Source organism: Chenopodium album, chromosome 20 (genome assembly GCF_948465745.1).
Source record: "Chenopodium album chromosome 20, dcCheAlbu1.1, whole genome shotgun sequence".
NCBI lineage: Eukaryota > Viridiplantae > Streptophyta > Magnoliopsida > Caryophyllales > Amaranthaceae > Chenopodium > Chenopodium album.
In genome coordinates this window covers 12,802,711-12,825,000 of record NC_137853.1, presented here as the reverse complement: position 1 = coordinate 12,825,000, position 22,290 = coordinate 12,802,711, and the positions used below count along the sequence as shown (strand labels likewise).

The window sequence follows — 22,290 nt, the reverse complement described above, 5'->3', positions numbered from 1 at the left end:
TCTCGGTGGACAAGGAGCTTCTTCCGCAGAAGTTCAATGCCAATGACATCCCTAGGTTCAAACCAGTTGACAATCTTTATTTCCACTTAAGGGTTTTTGAAACTATAATGAATATTAAGGGGATTGGTAGGTTAGTCTTTCATTCATTGTTTTCTTTATCTCTTGAAACCGTTTGTCAACAATGGTTCTTTTCCCTTGACAAAGAGAAGACCTCTACTTGGGATGGAATTGAAAACGCTTTCATAGATAGATAAAAATGTAATATTCAAGTCGAAACTGATCATAGGGAACTTGAAATCTTGAAACAAAAAGAGAATGAAGGTTTTACTTCTTTCTTTAATAAGTGGAGGGAAACTATCGCTAAGATGATTAAGGTGCCTACCAAAAAAGAATCTGTAAGGATGTTCATTAAGAATCTCCAAGAAAAATATTCTAAACATCTCAAATACCAAAGCACGGGGTTCATCTAGTTAATTTGTATTTAGTATTATTGAAATCGATCAAATTTTCTTTTGGATGTTTCAAAAAAAAAAAAAAAAATATATATATTGTCTAAATTGTCAAACTATCCGATACAACATACAAGACGTTGTCAATTTGGATAATTGGTCTTTCATTTGTCTTCTATTTAGAAAAAAAAAAAAAAAAAGACAATAGTAAAACTTGTGTGTACCCAGTCGTTACACCGGCGGCCGGCAATCTCACCTTCATTCCTCCGCAAAATATCATTGCCCATCTTCTTCATTTTCTGGGTTGACCTTCATTTTCATATTCTTCCTCAATTTCTGCTTCAATTTATCCACCTCATATTATCAAATCCTAAACCTTTCTTCCTGTCAATTTCTTGACCCACCAAAATTTCTAGTCAACTTTGCTTAAACTCTTAATTGAACTCATTTAAAGTCCCAAACTTCACGAGATTCCAACTGCCCAGAAAATTTAATTAAAGCCCCTTTTCAAAAATTCAATCTTTTTTCTAACCCATGTATGTTTCTTCAACTCCCCTTTTTTGACTTGTTAATTTATTTATGGTCAGTTTTTTTTTATTAATTTTCTGGGTAGCCCCATTTTCTGATGTAGATCGGATAATTTTGGGGTTTTTTTTAGTGGATCCTTTTAATTATAAGTTTTTTAGCATGATTTAACAAGGTTTTATTTATTTTGTTTATTTTTTTTTTATGATTGTTGTTTGGGGGTTCATCATTTCACTAATTTGTTGCTGTTTTTTTGGTTTGTAGGGTTGAAATACATGTATATGATTTTCAATGATTATTCATGTATATGACTGCCAATGATGTTCGATTGTGGTTATGGTCAGAAGGATAAGTTTGTCAGGTAGCAATCATCTGTTATTTTATCTTTTGCTATTTACTGTATTGTGATGAATTTGTGGCTATTTGTGATTTTCATATTGATAGACCTTACCCTTTTTAAAAAAAGTTATTGTGACCCTTTTTCCGGGCGGTTGGGCGAGTAATCAAACCCGGTGATTTGTCTGTGATAATCCAAGTATAAGAGAAACAGTATAAAAAGAACAGCATACATGATATGTTTATTTCCTATTTTATGTTTCTTTTCTTTGAAATGTCTTAATTTGGCAGCAATGGTTTTAAATATTTGAATATGCTTATATTGCACCTTGGATGGTTTTGTTTTTGTATGTGTTTTGATTTAGAAGATTTGTTCTGACTGTTGTTATCGTTACTCCACTCCACAAAGTTGAAGTAAATGCATAATTCGGTATAATGTGACCAGAAGACTGGGGATACACGTTATGCTGTTATTTTGTGGTCCTAAGAAGTTTAGTAGTCAACATGTTATTGTACTCACAACTTATCACTGTTTCACTTGTGTATCTCAGATTTCTAAAAATGTTGAGCATCATGGAATGATCTTGATCATTTTGATTGAGGAACATATTATGAAGTTATTGATTATTAGCACTTTGTTAGAAGTTTTTTGCTAGACTGGATAGCAATATGTCATTTGGGCTAATACTTGATCATGAATACTGATTAAACTGCTTGACTTCTCATTGAAGGAGATTTGAGAGACTTAATTCAGATTCTTGTATATAATACTTGACACCCTTTTTTTGTTTTGTTTTGTTTTGTTTTTTTTTTTTTTTTTTTTCAATTAGACTAATTAGTTTATCATGCAAACTTAAAGATCATTAGCACACAAGTTGTTGAATGGCCTGGACAGATTGAGTGCGCCTAATGTGGATATGAGTATGATGCTTTTGGCTGCTCTTATTTTCATTAATTTATATTTTTCTGTTAATTGTAGGTTGGATGATTTGGATTCAACAGCTTCACTGTCTCCAGCTGCCGCTGGAGTGAATAAATGCCGATTTGGTATTGAGGGGCTTAATTGTGCTAATAATAATAATAATAACAATTATGCAATCAACAGATCATCTAATTCTTTTAAGAAAGGTGTGATGAGAGGTTCGGAAGGACTACGTTCTATTGGTAGATCACTTAGATTTGGGGTTTCTCGAGCAGTGTTTCCTGAGGATTTAAAAGTCTCCGAGAAAAAGATTTTTGACCCACAAGATAAATTTCTACTACTTTGGAATAAACTATTTGTGGCATCATGTATTTTTTCGGTTTCTGTGGATCCCTTTTTCTTCTTTCTTCCAATTGTCAATCCGAAACTGAACTGTCTGGGCATAGACCGAAAGTTGGCTGTTGCAGCTACTACAGTGCGTACAGTAATAGATGTGTTTTACCTCATTCGTATGGCTCTTCAATTCCGAACTGCATATATTGCTCCATCATCTAGAGTTTTTGGGCGGGGTGAACTTGTCATAAATCCTGCTCAGATTGCAAAGCGGTATCTGTTGGGCTATTTCATCATTGATTTCCTCTCCGTGCTGCCCTTACCACAGGTTTGGATGTCTTTTTATCACTTTTTCTTTTGTATGAACTGTACGCTCTGCATTGATTTTTGCTCCATAAGTATCGTGCCTTAGTGTGTGCATAAAACTATAAATTAGCATTAAGGGGCCAAGAATGTGGTACTTTTTTTTTATTTTAGAGAGAGGGCAGCTAGTGAAGTGGACAGCATTGCTGGAGGTGGAGAGCAGTTGAATGCCTCCCCTTCTTCCGTTACTGTTTTTGGTGATGGATTTGCAATCTTTTTTGGTATCAGATTATCTAGAATTGTTACCAGAACATAGTCTTTCTCACTTTATTGCTTTAGGCATTCAAATGAAAAGTGTGACTAGAAATGACTTAAGACCATAGATCTTTTACAAGTATATACACTGCAAATGATCTGAGAGAGATCAGATTGTATACATCAGATTTCTTAAATGATATTGACCTGAGTCTTTCATACTTTTCTGGGGCTGAATGCTGCTGCCTGCTGGTGATTTTCTCTCTTTTTCGTAAAATTTGATTAATGATTTGCATCCAGTTTTTTCATTAGGATATTGTCTTTTATAATCTGCTTTTTATTTGTATATAATCTTGGATTGTAGCCAGTAAGTTAGTGGACAAACTGAAAGATAAATCTTTGAAAAGTATCTTTCATTGGTAATTTGGTTCATGTTTACCGTCTTACTGTGATGTTGTGAAAATAAATATTTGTGAAATCTGGGCCAGAAGCAAGCATGTTCTGACAAATTCTGTGTTGTTTCTTCCTTTTGATTTCCTTTTCTTTTGGGTTCCTTCGGCAGATTGTTATATGGAGGTATCTACGGAGGCTGAAAGGTTCTGATGTATATGCTACCAAACAGGCATTGCTTTTCATAGTCCTGATTCAATATATCCCTAGATTTGTCAGAATCATTCCCCTCTTTTCAGAATTGAAAAGGACATCAGGTGTTTTTGCTGAAACTGCGTGGGCTGGTGCAGCATATTATCTGCTTCTCTACATGCTCTGTAGCCATGTAAGTAAATGCTTTACCCTTAGATTGTGACTGGTTTTTCCTCTGTCAAACCCTATTTTTTTTATTTCTTTGCCAGAAAATTATAGAAAGAGAAAAAACGGAGAAAAAACTTTGGGAGTGAAAATAATTTATGATTTTGATGATAGCTCTAAAGAAGACGAGATGAGTTTGTCCAAGTTGACTCCGTGGTTGAAATTCTTCTTTTTGTTCCTTCTTGTTTCCTTTTATCCAAATAAGGGAGTTGAATTTCTCCTCCCCCTACCCCTTCCCTCCCCTTCCTTCCTGTAATTGTATCTAAACAAGCTGTAAATGACCTAGAACATCCCATTATAGAAGATTGGTTGATGGTTTCTTCTACTCTTTACTACAACATTTTAATCACCACATGTCCAATTGTACTCTTTGGTTTTGCTCATCCTAAAACCAGTCTGTCATACTTGGGTCAGCCTCACAAAGAAGCATAGCACAATTAAGGCTTTATTTTTACCCAAAAGCTTACTTAACTAGTGCCTGCCGCCTCACAGCGAAGAAATAGATTAGGATTAAGTTTTGTTCCTTTCTGGCAGATAATAAAATAATCTAGAGACAAATGCTCAAGCTGGCCACCAGTAGATAACTAAAAGTGTTTAGTTATACTGTTGCTACACATAAGTTTTTAAGATCATGAAAATTGATGAAGCATAGCACAATCACGGTTCCATCATTATAACCAAAAAGTTTGAATTGCCCCAGCCACCTCACAGGAGGACTGAGTTCTGTACCTTATTGGCAGATAATACAATAACCTATAGGCAAAGGCTCAAGTTGGCCCTTGGCCACCAGGCCCACCACACATGTAGGTTAATTTAAGTTTTTAGTTGTACATTTGCTACTCAAAAGTTTAAATTAGAAGATGGATTTGATATTTTTGATAAATTGCTCTAAGCATTTGGGGGCTTAGATTGCTTCTTTAAAATAAGTTATGAGATATAACTTCTGAATTACCCCCCCTCTCTCTTTCTCTCTCTCTCTCTCTCTCTCTCTCTCTCTCTCTCTCTCTCTCTCTCTCTCTATTATGGAATTAAAACTTGGTCCTTTTGTTACAGAATTGTCATTCATTTATGGATTTTGGATTATCCATTCCACTAAACCCCTGTATGTCCCTCGCGAAAAGTCACATTTTATTCCTTGCTTCGTACGTTATGTCATTATGTGACGGTGACTTGCCTATGTTAGTATGTTTTTTATCCCGTCAAATCCATTCTTTTGTCTATTAAGTTGCCCAAAAGTGTTTTAGTTAAAACATGATATTTCAAGCAATTATTTGTTGACTAAGTATACTACTCACTCATATTATGATAAGTTTATTTATTTTTTTAAAAACACTTTTTAAACTTAGAAGATTTACTAAAGACTTGAAAAAATTAATGTGAATCTTCTCAAGAAATTCACATTACATTAGTTGCGTTCCACTCTATCCATTTGTTACAATCTGTTTCCATGGCAATGCGACTGACCTTTTTTTTAATGCTTCTCTACCGTCCTTTTTGGTTACACTAAATTATGGGGGAAATACAAATTCATGGTAATTTATAAATGGGTATTTGTTTGGTTAGCATAACAAAGTAAATGTAGGAAGTTGAAATCTATTGAGGAATTGGTATTCCTAAAAAACATAGGAATTCAAGTATCCACCCCTACCTTGGCCCGTCAAACTTCCCACATTTACTTTTTGATGTAATTACATTATTGCTCTAAAAAATTTGAGATATTAGTTAAAGTTGTTATAATACATAGGAGTTACATAAAGTTAACCAAAACACAGGAAGTTAATTTATTGGAAACAATTTCCTTTATGTCAACCAAAAATGATTATAGTATTTCCTAGGAAATATAACTTTCATGCATGATTTTTTCCTATGGGAATTATTCAACCAAACAAGGCCTAATTTTTCCCCTTTCCATACAAACTTCTGCCGTGCTACACATAAACTAATCTAATAGAATTAAAGCGAAGGTTTGTCACAAGCTTGTGCCCTAGCATAAGATTGTAAGATATGAGGTGTTGAGGTCTAGATGAGTTATTACATTATTCTGACCGCATGTGCTGGACGGATTTAGGTTTTAAAATGAAACACTATAATTATCTACTTATGCGGTTATGCCTATGTTTCAGCAAGAACAAGCAAACTCTGTCTCGCTTTTCAGTCCTAAACTTATCAACCAAAAGGCTTGGCCATAAATATTCTTCTTATTTTATTATGCATGTGTGACATCTTTGTGGCAATTAACGTCATTTGATGGTTGTTTTTAATAAGTTTATAACATGTTATCTGGATGTGGACTACTTTGCTTTCACTTTTTTCTTTTTGGCGATTGTTCTATCTTTATCATTTTTTTGCATGTGATGGAATTAACAATGACTGACTGCAACCAATCATTTGGTTCCTCTGAATACTAGGGTTTGGGAAATCGTAAGCTACTAAAATTTTCTCAAGGAATAATGTATATTTAGTGTGTATGTGGGTTTTGTTATTATTTTAATCTAATTATTTTGTAAATGCTCTATGATCTTTGGTGCATGTTGCATAAACTGAAATATCTTGTACGTAATGACAAAAAACACACGAAATACTTTTCACTATAACTCCAAAGATTTGTTATTAAACTCTGAGATTAAATGTGACTTTTTTTAATGGTATTATTACAGATAGTTGGGGCTTTATGGTATCTTCTAGGCATGGAGCGTAATGATTCTTGCTGGCAGAAAGTTTGTCATGATAATAACAAAAACTGCAGCTATAATTTCCTGTATTGTGACGATCAGCAATCACAAGGCTATCAGACATGGAGCAATATGAGTGAAAAAGTTCTCTCTGCCACTTGCTCTGGGAAAGATGATGATGACGGATTTGACTTTGGAATTTTTGCACAGGCTTTGACATCTGGCATTTTCTCATCAAGTAGCTTTATATCTAAATACTGTTACTGCTTATGGTGGGGGCTACAAAATTTGAGGTAAATACGGTGTAAGATGACCTCAGTTATATGGTATTGCTACATTTGTCTTTTCTTGAACTTTGTAACTGATTTCATGCCTAGATATTGTCATTACATCATCTCACACCATTCTCAAACTATCATCCAATGCTTTTCCATCAAAATTTTTAATAATATACATTTAAAATTCCTTCATCAACCCAAAATTCTTCTATTATTTTTATTCATATACTTTTTTTTTTTTTTTTTTTTTTTTTTTTTTAGAAAAAAAAAAAAACAGATTTTACGGTATATTTAAAAGGAAAAATTATATGTTTTATTTTCAAAATTTTTACTCCCTCCATTTTAAAATGTTTGCTCCATTTCTCTATGCGCGGAATTTTAGGAGATTTTGGAGAAAGTAATAAAATATGAAGGTAGTGGGGTAAGTGGAAGAATAAAAATTGTAAAAAGCATAAGTAGTTGAGAGAATTGGAGGAGAGAGAATATGAAATTAATAAATATGATTTATGTTGGGTCCACTAGTTGAGTGAAATGAATTAAATATTTTAAAAGCATTCCAAATAAGGAAATGGAGCAAGTATTTAAAAACGGTCACATTTGGAAAGTGGAGTAAGTATTAAAAAACAGAGGGAGTAGTATTTAACTTTTCCCATCATCTTTCTTTGTTAGGATTTAACTTAATTTGTTATGATCCATCCAATGATCTCTATTATATTCTATTCTGTTCTATTTATTTTTGTATTGAAGTGTAATACAACCCAAGTCGTGAATTATTATATAGTTGGTGCTATAGCCACTTTCATGTCAGAAACTCCCTTGCTAACAGGATTTCTGAAGGGAAGATTTCAGTTTGCAGTTCTTCAAATCAATTTATGTTAGTAATAAAATAATGTAGAGTATGTTTAGGTCACAGCGGCTTGCTAGTCTGCTATGTTGCACGGCAACAAGAAACAGTATTTTGAATTTTGGATTAGCAATATTCATGCAGTAGTAAATGTGGGAATACAACTAAAGCAACATATGGATAATTTTGCTTATTAAGAGAGTATAAAAAATGGGTTTATTAAAGTTAGTTTGGTTTAATTTTGGAAAGGTGACCCTCTAGTGACTTGTAAAATATTGTTGAGAGGAAAAAACTAAATTGCCATTCAGAGAAATTGTTGCCCCTTGTATTTCCTTATGCTTCCAAGAATTTTAAGTTTTGCAACTAGGTACTGTGACCTCATGAGAGTGTTTGTGCTTCACAGCTAGCTGGTGGACAACTAAGGATTCTGTTAGAGATATCACTGACATGTCCATAGGTGTGAGTCAAGATTCCAGGCTTGTTCATGAGCTTTTACGTGTGGTGGCGATTTGATAATTGATGGAGAGAGAATAGGTGGGTGGTGGTTGGTAATTTTTTGTTAGTGATGATTGATGAGACATAAGAGTGAGAATGTCTTTCAATAATGGTTACAAAACTTAAACGGATGGAAATCTTTTTTATAATGATATATTAAATCAACAAAGACAAACATAATTTGAGTTGTAAGCTGACTGCAGTAAGTAATATTTTTTTTGACTGCAGTAAGTAACATACTAGGATAGGTTATTGGCTAAATTATCAACTAGGCTTAATTAATGCTTCAGCAATCATTGCTTCACCTGCTCACTATGTGTGGTTAACACTATATCTGTGTTTGTCAATTGTCAAGTTCTATGCACAGATCTCATAGCGTACTTAATGGTCATTGATGGACCTTGTACCAAAAATTGTTTTACATTTTGTTCTTTGGCTGACATGATTCAAGTTTCTTTTTCTTTTTCCTATTTTTTTTGGCTTTTCATATACTTCCTCCGTTTTTTAATACTTGCAACACTTCCCTACAATGGAATTGCCACCATCCTTGCAAGTTGCAACACACTACAATAGGAAAGCTTTTTGGTTGAAAGTTGTACTATTACCCTTATTTAAAGCTCATGGCCCATTTAATTATACTCCTAACAATCTCTCACCTCATTTTAAGTGTGTTAATGAGGCCCGTTTTCCTTAATTATCATGAAAAAGTGTGGTGCAAGTATTAAAAAACGGAGGAAGTAAGAATAATTGACAACAATTTTCAAATACTTTGATGGCTTAACATTTCATGGTGATTTATTTTTATCTGTATATGTTTCAGTACACTAGGACAGGGACTTCAAACCAGCACCTATCCGGGAGAGGTCATATTTTCCATTGCACTGGCCATTTTTGGGCTTATCCTCTTTGCACTGTTGATTGGTAATATGCAGGTAAATAACTACTATTAATAATATACAATCAAAGCTGCCTTGTTCCCCATGCTTATTCTATTATCTAACAACTTTCCTGTTTGCACTGCTGATTGGTAATATGCAGGTAGATGACTAATACTAAAAATACACAGTTAAATCTTGTTAGGAAGCTCTTGTGGCCTTGTTCCCCATGTTTATGTTATTATGTATCAATGTTCTTCATTGAAAGATGATTGCCTTAGTTTTAAGATTTTATAGCTTTAACTAGATTATATACAATTGATTACCAAATATGTCTAAGCTTGTATAAGCTGTCAAACCTAACCCTAGTTAGAGGGGTGCCTAGTTCAAAGATTTGTTTGAGCTTTGGTTCATTCAACATCGCATTTGTTCAACCCCTGTTTGTATAATGCTTCACTAGCTATCTTGCTTAGTTACCAAGTTTATTAGAGCAGTTCTGTAGACTTCTTTAAAATTATCAGTTATCTATGGTGACAATCAAAAGAAAGGGAATATTTTTTGTCTCCAATTTTTGGAGTGTTTTTGCAGATCTTAGTCACCCTGAAAATTGTATGCGTACTGATAACCCAATCTTAGAACTGGGAACACTGGATCAAATTCTAACCTGATCTGCCAATTCGTATTCTAATAATCCAGTTTGAATTTTCTGAACTTATAGACCAACTTTGAACTGGCCCTTTGCTGTATATAATCAAATTTTAAGGCTTTTGAAGGACCTGATCTCAAGACAATTAACTCGCATCAATTTTTTGTGCAAAGAGAACGCAAAATGGGCTTTAAACCAAAATTATTGAATCAAATTTTGATATAGACCTGCTGTGACTTGAGTGAGTATTTATATAATCTGATATTGACCTGAGATATAACTAATCAGTATTATTGTTGATTTAAATGTTTTCTAGCCTAAAGTGATTCAACCTAAACCCAATAAACTGGTAGAAAATGGGGTTGATTAAAGACAGTTGATTTTGTGCTCTTCTTGCAGACTTATCTTCAATCTCTTACCATTCGACTTGAAGAGATGAGGGTCAAAAGGCGTGATTCAGAGCAGTGGATGCATCATCGTTTGCTGCCTCAGGAACTCAGGGAACGTGTTAGACGATATGACCAATACAAATGGTTGGAAACACGTGGTGTTGATGAAGAGAGCTTGGTAACTAGTCTACCTAAGGATCTCAGGAGGGACATTAAGCGTCATTTGTGTCTTAAGCTAGTGAGAAGGGTAATTTCCTTGCCTTTTTTTGGTTTCCATTCTTGCTTATTGGTTTCTTACGTTGTTACCTTGATACATAATTAATTTATTGGTTTCATTGATCTATGGGAACATCTGAGTTGGTTGGGAGTTAGAAGCCTTTTTAAGGCAACAGAGAATGCATTTTTAATTCATCAGGTTAAACTATGAAGGATGAGATGTCTTTGGACATATAAAGTTCATTATAGCAAAACATTAAGTTTTTTAGTCGCTCATTTGATTGGTGCTTCTTTCTCATGTGAATTTAATAATATTTCTTGAAACATAGTGTTTCTCACTGGAGTTTCAACTAGTGCTGAAGTGACTTATTATTGCAATTTTATGAATAGAACCTGTGCCACGCAAATTATTGTCGTGTATGATGTTTTTTCTAAAAGACTTTAGGTTTACGTGTTTTCCTGTATTAGATTTCAGTAACTTTTAGTCTAGCTAAATATTTCCAAGGTCCTTGAGTTGATGCTTACAATTAGATGTATTAGAAAATAAGGGTTTGATTGAGGCGTGTTATGTCTATTAAGATTTCTCTATGCTATCAGTCTCCTTTGGCATGCCACTAGTAATGCTTGTACACATTTGGTATTAAATGATTTATGATACAATTGTAATCAAGCAGAAAATTAAGTACACATCTTTAATTAACTTTGACATGAAAAAAAATATGATAGACCAATAATAATTATTTAACTTTTTAATCTTTTTTTAAATAAATTTTCATTATTTAGAAAAAATATAATACATGTAGAATATAATACACTTTATAATCAAAACTATAAATTTTTTCAAGCGAAATCAAAACTAATATTATTTTACTTATCTATCAATTTGATTAATGAGAAGGTATTGGAGCCGTATCAAAGAATTCGTGCGGCAAGTATATATGATATATAATATTTGGTGGAGGATATGTATTTTGTGATAGAGGATATGTACAATTCGTTGGAGGATATGTGTTATTTGATAGAGGATACATACACTTTGATATATAATATTTGGTGGAGGATATGTGTTATTTGATAGAGGATACATACACTTTGTTAGAGGATATATATTATTTGTGGGAGAATATGCACAATTTGTTAGAGAATAGGTAGTATTTGGTAGAGGATATGTACAATTTATCTTTGATAGAGGATACATAATGTTTGTTAGAGGATATAATGTAGTTTTTGGTGGAGGATATGTGTTATCTGATAGAGGATACGTACATTTAGAGGATATGTATTGTTTGGTGGAGGATATGTATTATTTGATAGAGGATATGCACAACTAGTTGGAGGATATGTGTTATTTGATAGAGGATACGTTTGTTAGAGGATATATATTATTTGTTGGAGGATACATACAGTTTGTTGCCGCACGAATTCTTTGGTGCGATTTGGCGGCTTGGCCGCACTCTATACTTTGTGTTAATTAATTAACACATGTATTCACAATAATTTTCGAAATTTGTAAAGAGTGTTGAAAAAAAAATCAATTTTACAATTTTTTTATACTAATGAGTGTTGAGATAAATGGTTTTTTTTTTTTTTTTTTTGGATAAAGAAAAAAGTAGCAACTAAGAGAAATAATTTAGGAGAACCAACCTAAAATCTTCCTATAATTGAGGGAAATTGAAGGTATTAGGAGAAAAAAATTTATAGTGGTTTTTGCTTTAGTAATAGTTTTAGACCATTGTCATGGTTCTATAATCTTCTTTGGTGGTGAACTTCAAAAATTTAACTGTTCTGTAGATTGTCTGTCTTTAAACTCGACAACTAATGCTTTTCTCATTATAAACACCAAAATGGTTTGTTCAAGTTTTTTTTTTTTTTTTTTTTCAATTGAATGACATCCATCCATTACGCTTTCATGCAATGTACTTATAAAGCCTCCGACATTTCTATAGGTCCCTCTGTTTGAAAATATGGACGAGAGGTTGCTGGATGCAATCTGTGAACGTTTAAAGCCAAGTTTATACACGGAGAAAACATACATTCTTCGGGAAGGTGATCCAGTTGATGAAATGCTCTTCATTATTCGTGGTCGCCTTGAGAGTGAGACAACCGATGGTGGTCGAAGTGGATTTTTGAACCGCAGTTCATTAAAAGAGGGTGACTTTTGTGGAGATGAGCTTTTAACTTGGGCTTTGGATCCCAGATCTGGATCTAACCTTCCATCTTCTACTCGAACAGTGAGAGCCATCACAGAAGTTGAAGCCTTCGCCCTTGAAGCAGAGGAGCTCAAATTTGTAGCGAGTCAATTTAGGCGTCTTCATAGTAGACAAGTTCAACATACATTCAGGTTCTACTCAGAGCAATGGAGAACATGGGCTGCTCGCTTTATTCAAGCTGCTTGGCGCCGATATTTGAAGAGAAAATTGATGGAGCAGCAGCGCCTCAAGGAAGAGGAAGAAGCTGAAGCTTCAATGAAGAGTGGCAGCGGTGGTGGCTCTTATAGCCTTGGAGCCACCTTTCTTGTATCAAGGTTTGCTGCAAATGCCCTTCGTGGGGTCCATCGCAATCGACTCTCCCAGGCTTCTAGTGTTCTGGTAAAACCACCTAAACCTCCAGAGCCTGACTTTTCTGCTGATGCAGACTAACTGCTTGTTCGTCTTGAAGGCGATCATTTAAGCAGTTACAGTAATTTTATCTATTTATATTTTTTGGTGGTTCCTTGAAGGTAATTAGTTATGTATAATACATACAGTACCAAATATGCATAATAACTTGTATGATCGGGTTCAGATTTATTGTTGTACGAAGTGTTATTTATTGTTACAATCTAAATATATCTGTATAGGTGTAGTCTATAACCATCCAAAGCTGGTTTATTTGTTCAGGTGTCGAACTTAGTTCATGTTTATCAAGAACAAACTCATAATTTCTCTAATCTTATTCGCCAAAGCTTCATGGAGCAGCCAAATCTTTGCGACAGTTATCTTTCGGCTTATACGGTTTTGTTTCAAAACTCACGATCATCTAATGTTTGTCTATAAACATCTGTTTCCAGATCCTTTCTTCTTATCCACGGACTTGACTAATCTTTCAATAACAGCTTTTCGAACTAGCTGCATTGTTGCATGTGAATCGTCATCAAAGGCACTTGGGAGATTTCACTTTCTATTACATTTAGATTAAATTAGTGCTTTCAAGATTAAATTAGTGCACAAATTGCTCAGCAGTTTGACCTCCGCAATCATCAATATATGCACCCATCAGTCCACCATAAGCAGCATAATCATGCTCGACATAACCGCCAACAATGCCCTTGTTCGGTTGTTCTTATGACGTGCTCTTTGTGTAGTCCTCATCCGTGTCAGTACAACTTATGAACGTGCGCATTTGCATGCCCTTAGATTGCATAGTATAAAGTACAACATAATAAACAAATCATACTCGTACAAAATTAGTCTTTTATCTTATATAACATGTTTGGATATGAATCGATAACTTCTTAATGCCATTTAAAAAGTAAGCTCCATATAAATATTTGGCTCAAATAGTGTTACTATTACAGATTTTTAAGAAAGACAACATGACTGTAAAACCATAGATTAGTTATATATGTAAGATTTATGAAAAGTTATGAGTGAAATGATCCTCATTACAAATAAAGTCAAATAAAATGTCATTCAGATCATCAATTAGTTATATAAAAAACAGTAAAAGTTTATAAGTAAAGAGAGAATTCTTTGCATCTCTGCAAATTTGTGTTTATATTGTGCCGAGCAATACTTGAAAAGGGAAGATTTCTTAACCATTCATTCATTAATGATGATTAGTCAATACTCTACAAGAAAACCAATAATTAAATTTCGTTAATTACATAAAAATAATATTCATCAAAAGATGTGTTGCAAGAAACATCATTCTCCTAATTTCATTGCTTGTGTTTTGTTGACTCGTAGCAAAATCCATGTTGTGAATGCATAATTAATCATTTGGTCATTCCAAAAAGCGTACCACCTTCATACCCTTTGCATAATTCAAGGAAATATACGGCCCTTTGAATCATTGAATAAAAGTTTACAATATTTTCTCTTTAATCTTTTAAGTCAATGGAGCTACATACATTTTTGGCTTCTCATCAATTAAAAAGCCTTGAGATGGATGCCCATGTTGGAAGCTTGATTGCAATTGAGGTCTATATGTACTCGTATTTGTGGGGTCGAGAAAATTCCTTAGTTGAAAATTCTAGTATGAGACGATCTCATAAAAAGAGATACAATTGTGTTTATTGCAACTAATATTTGGTGTTAGCTATTAAGTAATCTCTTTAACCAAAGACAAAAGTAAACTATGTGAACTCTTTTTTCTTACACTTAACACTTTGCTAGTGATACTTACACGTCTTTTACATACAACGAAGCACATCTTTTACATATATTGGGGTATGCGTTAATTTTTCATGATTTTTACTGATACGTTATCTCATACATTCATGATCAAACTAAAACATCGACAAGTGTGCCAATCATTATTCAATCCACATCACAAGATAGTATCACTACATTCACTAGAGATGATTTACACGTCCATAGAAGCTAAGCTAAGTGTGAATTGAAAAAGTGTGTTGAAGAATTGGATCCAATAATTTAGCTTTATTGAAAAATTAAAAAAATATACTCCCAATACAAGAACATTGAAAGAGATAGGAGGGGACAAAATAACACCAGTCGGTGACACTAAAGTTGGTCATATCTTTGGAAAAAGCTTTGGTATTTGCCAATATTATACCAATCTCAACCTCTCTTTTCATTTATCATTATTCAATTGACACTTATTTTTGCACAAGCTGGCCAAGCCAACCATAAAGTTTTCAAAAGAGATTCTTAATTTCAATAAAGTTGCATTTTATTATTTCTTATTTTAAATATAAATACTTTTCGCAAATTAATATTCATTTTCATGCAATACATACTTTTTTTTTTTTATCTTTTGAGAGGTTTATCTATTTGATCAGTGGTTTTTAATAAGTTCTGTATGTACCAATAAAAATAAGATAAACTCTCTTCATCATTTGAAAATAATAATAATTTTCTTAAGATTATTAATTTAAAATGTAAATAAAAAATAAATTAGTATATACTCGTATTTTAAAACAGTAATTAATTTATGATCAATATATAACATCTCTACATCACAACAATAATATGTTTTTGCACAAGTAATTCTGATTATTACATATAATTTAAATCACCAATTTTTCGCAAATAACCTTCTTGCAATCCTTGCAATATCTATTGATTGATATACGGTATATATATCTATTCATGCCTTTCCCCACGATTTATTATCAGAAAATCTACTTATCTTACTAATATTCTTAATATACACATCGAAAGCAAACACAAAAAGATAATTTGAGGCAAATTGAGTATAATCATATCAGTCCTTATGCATGAGCAATTGATTAACTGAAATTACACAAGCAACAAACAAAGTTATCTAAATACTACATATAAATTTCCCTGGCGAAAGCAAAAGTTAAAAAGGAAAAAAAAAAAAGATGAACTCTCTTTGATTCAAGTACTTGCACATGAAGTTAACTTAATCTAATTATATTGTCATTTCTTTTCAAAAAAGAAAAGAAAAAAAAAAATTACATTGCCATTTTATTAAACCTTCTCTTTTAATTTTCTACTTGTTTCTTTTGCTTTCATAATTATTTCTCCTCTATAAAACTCACTTCCTCACAATACCACTTTCCTCTTTTCTTCTTCTTCTTCTTCTTCTTCTTCTTCTTCTTCAATTCCCCCTTAATTAGCTTGCTAATTAACCACATTTTTTCCTCTTAATTTTCTCAATTTCAACCTAAATTACCCATAATTGCTTGCTTCACTTTCATACATTCATCCCTTCTTTCATTTTCTCCTTTTTATTACTTTGTTCTCCCGTTTCTATAAGATTCATATTACTTGCTTTTATTCCCCTCCATTATTACTTTCCCAAACATTATAAATTTTTGTACAATTTCCAATCTATTATATCAACACATTTGTCCAAATTACATAAAATCTCATCTTCTTCTTTACCATGCAATAATAAAATTACACCCTACCAAAAAAATTATGACAACAGTAAGGAAACTAATAGTAGAGGTAGTAGACGCAAGAAACCTTATACCAAAAGACGGTCATGGAACGTCTAGTCCCTACGTCGTCGTCGACTTCTACGGCCAGCGAAAGCGTACGAAAACAGTCGTTAAGGAGCTCAACCCGAGTTGGAATGAGGCACTTGAGTTTAACATGGGTGGACCTTCTACCGTGTTTGGTGATACCCTTGAGATCGATGTTTACCATGATAAGAATTATGGCCCTACTCGTAGGCATAACCACTTGGGTCGGGTTCGATTTAGCTCGAGCTCGACTCAGTTCGTTAGGAAAGGTGAGGAGGCCTTGATGTATTTTCCTTTAGAAAAAAAGTATCTTTTGAACTGGATACAAGGTGAGATTGGTTTGAAGATTTATTACTCGGATGAAGCGTCGTCACCTCCACCACCATCACCAACTCCTCCACCGGTGTCGGAGAATCCGGCACCAGTGGAAGCTTCTCCTGTAGAGGAGAAGAAAGAAGAGGAGCCGCCTGTTGACACGTCAGCAGCTCCGGAATCGGTTGGTGACGTGTCAGCTAAGCAACCTGATGATGGACCACCATTACCTCCTGAAGAGGAGAAAATAAAAAGTGATGATAAAAAAGATGATGAAGAATTACCACCATTAGAACCACCATCATCGCCGATGATGGAGCCACCACCAGAGATTGAAGTGATGGCGTCGACGGTTTCCGGTACGGTACCAGAAGTTAAAGTTGCAGATGACACCGGGATGAGACCGCCGCCGTCGATGCCACCGACGCCGGCGATCTCGAGAACGGTGTCAACGGCTTCGTTCGAGAGTATTCCGATCGAACGGTCGACGTTTGATCTAGTGGAGAAGATGCATTATCTTTTTGTACGTGTTGTTAAGGCAAGGTCACTTCCTACTAATGGGTGTCCAGTAGTGAAGATTGTGGTTTCTAACAACCGTGTAGTATCCAAGCCTGCTAGGAAAACTAACTTCTTCCAGTGGGACCAGACGTTCGCTTTCGGTCGCGACTCACCGGAGTCTTCTGCCATCTTAGAGGTCTCAGTGTGGGATCCGCCGAACCCGGGTTCGCCGGATCCTACCGAGGGGTTGTCAATGAGGGAGTTCTTAGGAGGGATATGTTTTGATACGACGGAGATTCCGCTGCGGGACCCACCGGATAGTCCGTTGGCCCCGCAGTGGTACCGTCTCGAGGGAGGTGGGGCCCACATGGGTGACTTGATGCTCGCGACGTGGGTAGGTACTCAGGCGGATGAGTCTTTTGCCGAGGCTTGGAAGACTGATACTGCTGGGAATGTGAATTCAAGGGCTAAGGTATACTTGTCTCCAAAATTGTGGTATTTAAGAGCAACTATTTTGGAAGCTCAAGATATCTTGTTTGCACCTAAAGAGTCCATGTTTCAAGTTAAGGCTCAACTTGGGATCCAAGTCTTGAAAACGAAGCCGGCGGTTAGCCGTAATGGCTCCCCGGCTTGGAATGAGGACTTGATGTTTGTCGCGGCCGAGCCGTTTGGGGATCAATTGGTGTTTACATTGGAGTATCGAGGACCAAAGGGGTCGATCGTTGTTGGGGTTGTTCGAGTGGCTTTGACGACGATTGAGAGGCGTGTGGATGATCGCAATGTGGTGGGTAAGTGGTTTACATTTGATGATCCTAACGGCGACAATGAGAAAAAGGTGTATAAAGCAAGAGTTCAATTGAGGTTGTGTTTTGATGGTGGGTATCATGTGATGGAGGAGGCTGCTCATATGTGTAGCGATTACCGCCCTACGGCGAGGCAGTTGTGGAAGCCTGCCGTAGGGATGGTAGAGCTTGGGATCATTGGGTGTACGAATCTTCTCCCGGCGAAGGCGGTCAATGGTAAAGGGTCAATTGATGCTTATGCTATAGCTAAGTACGGTCCTAAGTGGGTTCGGACTCGTACCGTGTCTGATAGTTTGGATCCAAAGTGGAATGAGCAGTACACATGGAAAGTCTATGACCCTTGTACTGTACTAACAATTGGAGTGTTCGATACTTCAGGTGGTTTTGAAAGTGACGAACATTTAGATGTTACGCGTCCGGATTCACGAGTTGGGAAAGTTCGTGTACGTATCTCCACCCTACATACCGGAAAAGTGTACCGAAATTCATACCCCTTACTTACATTAACCCCAATGGGGTTAAAGAAAATGGGTGACATAGAGTTGGCCGTAAGATTTGTAAGAAGCACGCCTAATCTAGACGTGTTACAAGTCTACTCTCAACCATTATTACCTCTAATGCACCACATCAAGCCTCTTGCCCCGGGGCAACAAGAGATGTTAAGAATCGCGGCTGTTAAGATCTTAGCCGTACATCTATCACGATCCGAGCCACCCCTTCGACAAGAAGTGGTTCGGTATATGCTAGATGCAGACTCCCACACTTTTAGCATGAGAAAAGTTCGAGCCAATTGGTTTAGAATTATAAACTTGGTTGCTGGAGTAATTGATGTTGTCAAATGGATTGAAGATACAAGAACTTGGAAAAACCCAACATCTACTATACTAGTACATGCGTTACTAGTAATGCTAGTTTGGTTCCCTGACCTCATCATTCCTACATTGGCATTCTATGTCTTTGTAATCGGTGCGTGGAACTATAGGTTCCGGTCCCGTGACCCTCTCCCCCATTTCGATCCTAAGATCTCACTAGCCGAAAACATTGATCGTGATGAGCTCGATGAGGAATTCGACATAATGCCAAGCAATAGACCATCGGAGGTGGTTCGTGCACGATACGATAAGCTTCGTACACTAGGTGCACGAGTTCAAACCGTGTTGGGTGACTTAGCAACACAAGGGGAACGTATACAAGCACTTGTGACATGGCGCGACCCTCGTGCCACGGGAATATTTGTTGGGCTATGCTTTGTGGTGGCAATTATATTGTACTTGGTTCCATCAAAGATGGTAGCAATGGCTTCAGGATTCTATTACCTACGCCATCCGAGGTTTAGGGATCGTGCTCCTTCGCCGGCCATCAATTTCATTAGGAGATTGCCCTCAAAAACTGATCGATTATTGTAATTTACTAGTGATTACATAACTAAAAATTGTATTCTATATATGTTGTAAAAGAGTATGTGCATGTTATAGTCTTGTGATTTCAATTTTGATTATACAATTGTGAACTACAAATATTAAATTTCCTCTTAAACTATTCATCTTTGTTTGTCTTTTTTAACAAACTATTGTATAGTCATACCCCATAAAATTGATGCTCATACGATTTCTTTTTGTCGTTTAAATCCATCCAAGTTCTTGTGTGTGCAATGAACTGTACATCTCTACAAACAAAAAAAAAAAAAAAAGAAAAAAAAAAGAAAAAAAAAAGAGAGGAGAGAATTGCTTAATTTAATGGAATGGCTAATCTCATCAATTTTTATCTTAATATCCTAAATTAAATTTCATAAACTTTTAATAGTACCATTTGGTTTTGGTGTTGACTGTTGAGCAAATTTGGGTTAGCCATTGCCCTCCGGAGGCTGCTCCTTATGTACTCTATGATACTTTATCAGTTTATCCTTTGATTAATAAATTTGCTTGGTACTCTTCCTCAAAAAAAAAAAAAAAAAAAAAAAAAAAAAAAAAGGAAAAAGAAATTCTAAATGACCCTGTGTCACGCCGTTTGTGAGATAAAAGGTTAGATCACTTTTACAATTACACAAGATGCTTATGAATCATTTAGTGATATGAGTGACTCTTAAAGTTAGGGTGGTGCTTAAAAAATAGTTTAGGTCATGTTAATCAATTTACAATACAAAATGTTATTTGGATGATATATAACATGAGGGGGGGTGAATTGTAATATGTTCCTAGCTAGTGTCTACTTTTTGCGGAGTATAAAACTGATTACTGTTAGAAACTTAGACAATAATGCAAAGCGGATTTTACGAGGAAACCATCTAGGACTTAACTAGAAGTAAAATCTCGACCCTCCAAGAGATTTCAGACCGAACCAATCCACAATAATAGGCCAAACACTCCTAGTTACAACCTATTAAAATAAGATTGTTACTCACAAGTTCCTGACTGAACTTGCTACATGATAAGACCCTATCTTACCCAACCTAAGTCCTGGACTTAGATACTACCCCCAAAGTACTATTTACACGGCCTTTCACTAGAAGCTCACTTGGCTTCACCCTAGAAGCTCACACTTTGCACTCTTACTATTATAATAACGAGAATATCATGAACTCTCACACTCCAATACATAAAACACTCAAAACCCTTTTTCCCTTTACTAGTTGTGGTGCACGCGCGCGATGCAGCACTTTGATTATCGGAATAAATAAATCAATTATAAATCAACAAGTCGAATAAATTGACAACATTATAGAATGTTTTTAAAATTTACCATTGACAAGTTAAATGTGTAGATTTATTATTGGAAAGCATTTAATATATAAGGGTTATAGATGTATCAAATAATGATACTATGTTAGTAATAGAATTTGGTAAGTGAAAATCATTAATAATAATCTATGTAAAATGTGAGAGCTGCAAATTCAATGTTGTTGGTTATTGAATTCATCGGGAAAACTATCGTTGAGTAACTGAATAACATCTATTTTTTAATCTTAAAAGAAAGTCGTGGTTTTCAATGTATAATAAAATGATTATATTATTATATTTAATATTAATATAACATTATTTTGATCTTATTGTATAATGTTAAGTTTATAATTGTGTAGTCGGGTAAATTTAATAAAAAATTCTTAATAATTAATACGTGTGTAGTTGAATAATATTGACCCTGGATAAATTTATTTTCCTCTGTCATTTTTTTTGTTTACAAATATGAAGGAATTAAATTAAAAAATAAATAAGCTAAATTAAATATGGTTTTTAGATAAATAATATGCATTTTAATTTTTTAGGCGATTTTTTTTTTAAAATGTAAATGTGATGTATGTAATATAGACGTGTAACATATTAAATTGAACAATTAAGTAAGAAAATTGTATTCTCTTTTAAGAAAATGCTTATGTAGTTGGTATGTATAACAGTATTGGATAATAAGATATTTTGATCAAAAGGGTGTTTTTGGTTTTTTTCAGTTTGCATGGTATGAAAGACATTTGAAGAGACATATCAAATTGACGGCTTGGCTTTTAATTTCCATCACCATCATTACTCTTATACATTGAAAAGCGCTTGCATTTAGCTATTTTATTTCTTATTTTCTTTGCTGGTTTTAGGTTCATTGCATGTTAAACCTCTCTTGCATATCAAAATCCTCTGCATTCCATTGTGCTTTCTACCCTTTAATTTCTAATAATTTCCATGGCAGGAAACGATGATGATTCTATATTTGATGAGTGGTATCGCAATTTCCTTGTTAATAGTAAAGAAAGGTTGAAGAAGCGTTGTGTTGTAGCAGCTGAAATTCAATTGGAAGCGACCAAGAAGCTGGAGATGTTGTTGGAAGAGATGAAGGATACCGATGCTCAAATTGCGAAGTGCGATGAAGTTGCTCGGAACAGGAAAAAAAATAAGAAGGCTGAAATTGGGAGTTCTATTGACTATCCAATTGAAGTGTATAGTGATAAGGAAGAATTAAGAACCAAATAATTTGGGAAAAGCCGTGGGTTTTAGAGGGCATGGAAGCAAAAGTAAGGGTGAGTGTAGTAAGTTCAAGGAGGTTCAGGCTGCTGGTGTTGAGAGTGGGGAAGCTGATATGGATATTAGTGAGGATGAAACTGTTGAGAAGCAAGTTATCCTATCAACAGTTGTGTCTGGGGTTGGAGATGTTCAACAACAACCTGCACTTCAAGAAGGAGGCGCAAATGT

The 22,290-nt window shown here is 34.8% G+C and overlaps 2 protein-coding genes across 3 annotated transcripts; both read left to right on the top strand.

Annotated features, from left to right (window-relative positions):
* The first annotated feature begins 597 nt into the window (after positions 1-597).
* Positions 598-13,223, top strand: LOC145599129 (putative cyclic nucleotide-gated ion channel 5). Of its 2 annotated transcripts, none has more exons than XM_081655539.1 (8): positions 598-985; positions 1,239-1,335; positions 2,290-2,893; positions 3,686-3,898; positions 6,588-6,895; positions 9,040-9,151; positions 10,140-10,376; positions 12,292-13,223. In XM_081655539.1, exons 2-8 carry the CDS (start codon positions 1,292-1,294, stop codon positions 12,982-12,984), a joined length of 2,211 nt encoding a protein of 736 aa, XP_081511665.1. In that variant the 5' UTR covers positions 598-985; positions 1,239-1,291; the 3' UTR covers positions 12,985-13,223. The 2 variants fall into 2 exon arrangements, with proteins under 2 accessions (XP_081511665.1, XP_081511666.1); XM_081655540.1 differs by lacking the exon at positions 598-985 and adding an exon at positions 1,041-1,149.
* Positions 13,224-16,058: 2,835 nt separating this feature from the next.
* Positions 16,059-19,710, top strand: LOC145598999 (multiple C2 domain and transmembrane region protein 16-like). The gene has a single exon (XM_081655412.1). It carries the CDS (start codon positions 16,456-16,458, stop codon positions 19,519-19,521), a length of 3,066 nt encoding a protein of 1,021 aa, XP_081511538.1. The 5' UTR covers positions 16,059-16,455; the 3' UTR covers positions 19,522-19,710.
* The last annotated feature ends 2,580 nt before the right edge of the window (positions 19,711-22,290 follow it).

What these genes read in the sequence shown, in the direction of transcription:
- LOC145599129 (XM_081655539.1), top strand. Translation starts at nt 1,292, where the DNA reads ATGATGTTCGATTGTGGTTATGGTCAGAAGGATAAGTTTGTCAG. An exon ending in TCTACATGCTCTGTAGCCAT is followed by an intron (nt 3,899 to 6,587) that starts GTAAGTAAATGC and finishes GTATTATTACAG; the next exon opens with ATAGTTGGGGCTTTATGGTA. An exon ending in TGGGGGCTACAAAATTTGAG is followed by an intron (nt 6,896 to 9,039) that starts GTAAATACGGTG and finishes TATATGTTTCAG; the next exon opens with TACACTAGGACAGGGACTTC.
- LOC145598999 (XM_081655412.1), top strand. Translation starts at nt 16,456, where the DNA reads ATGACAACAGTAAGGAAACTAATAGTAGAGGTAGTAGACGCAAGAAAC.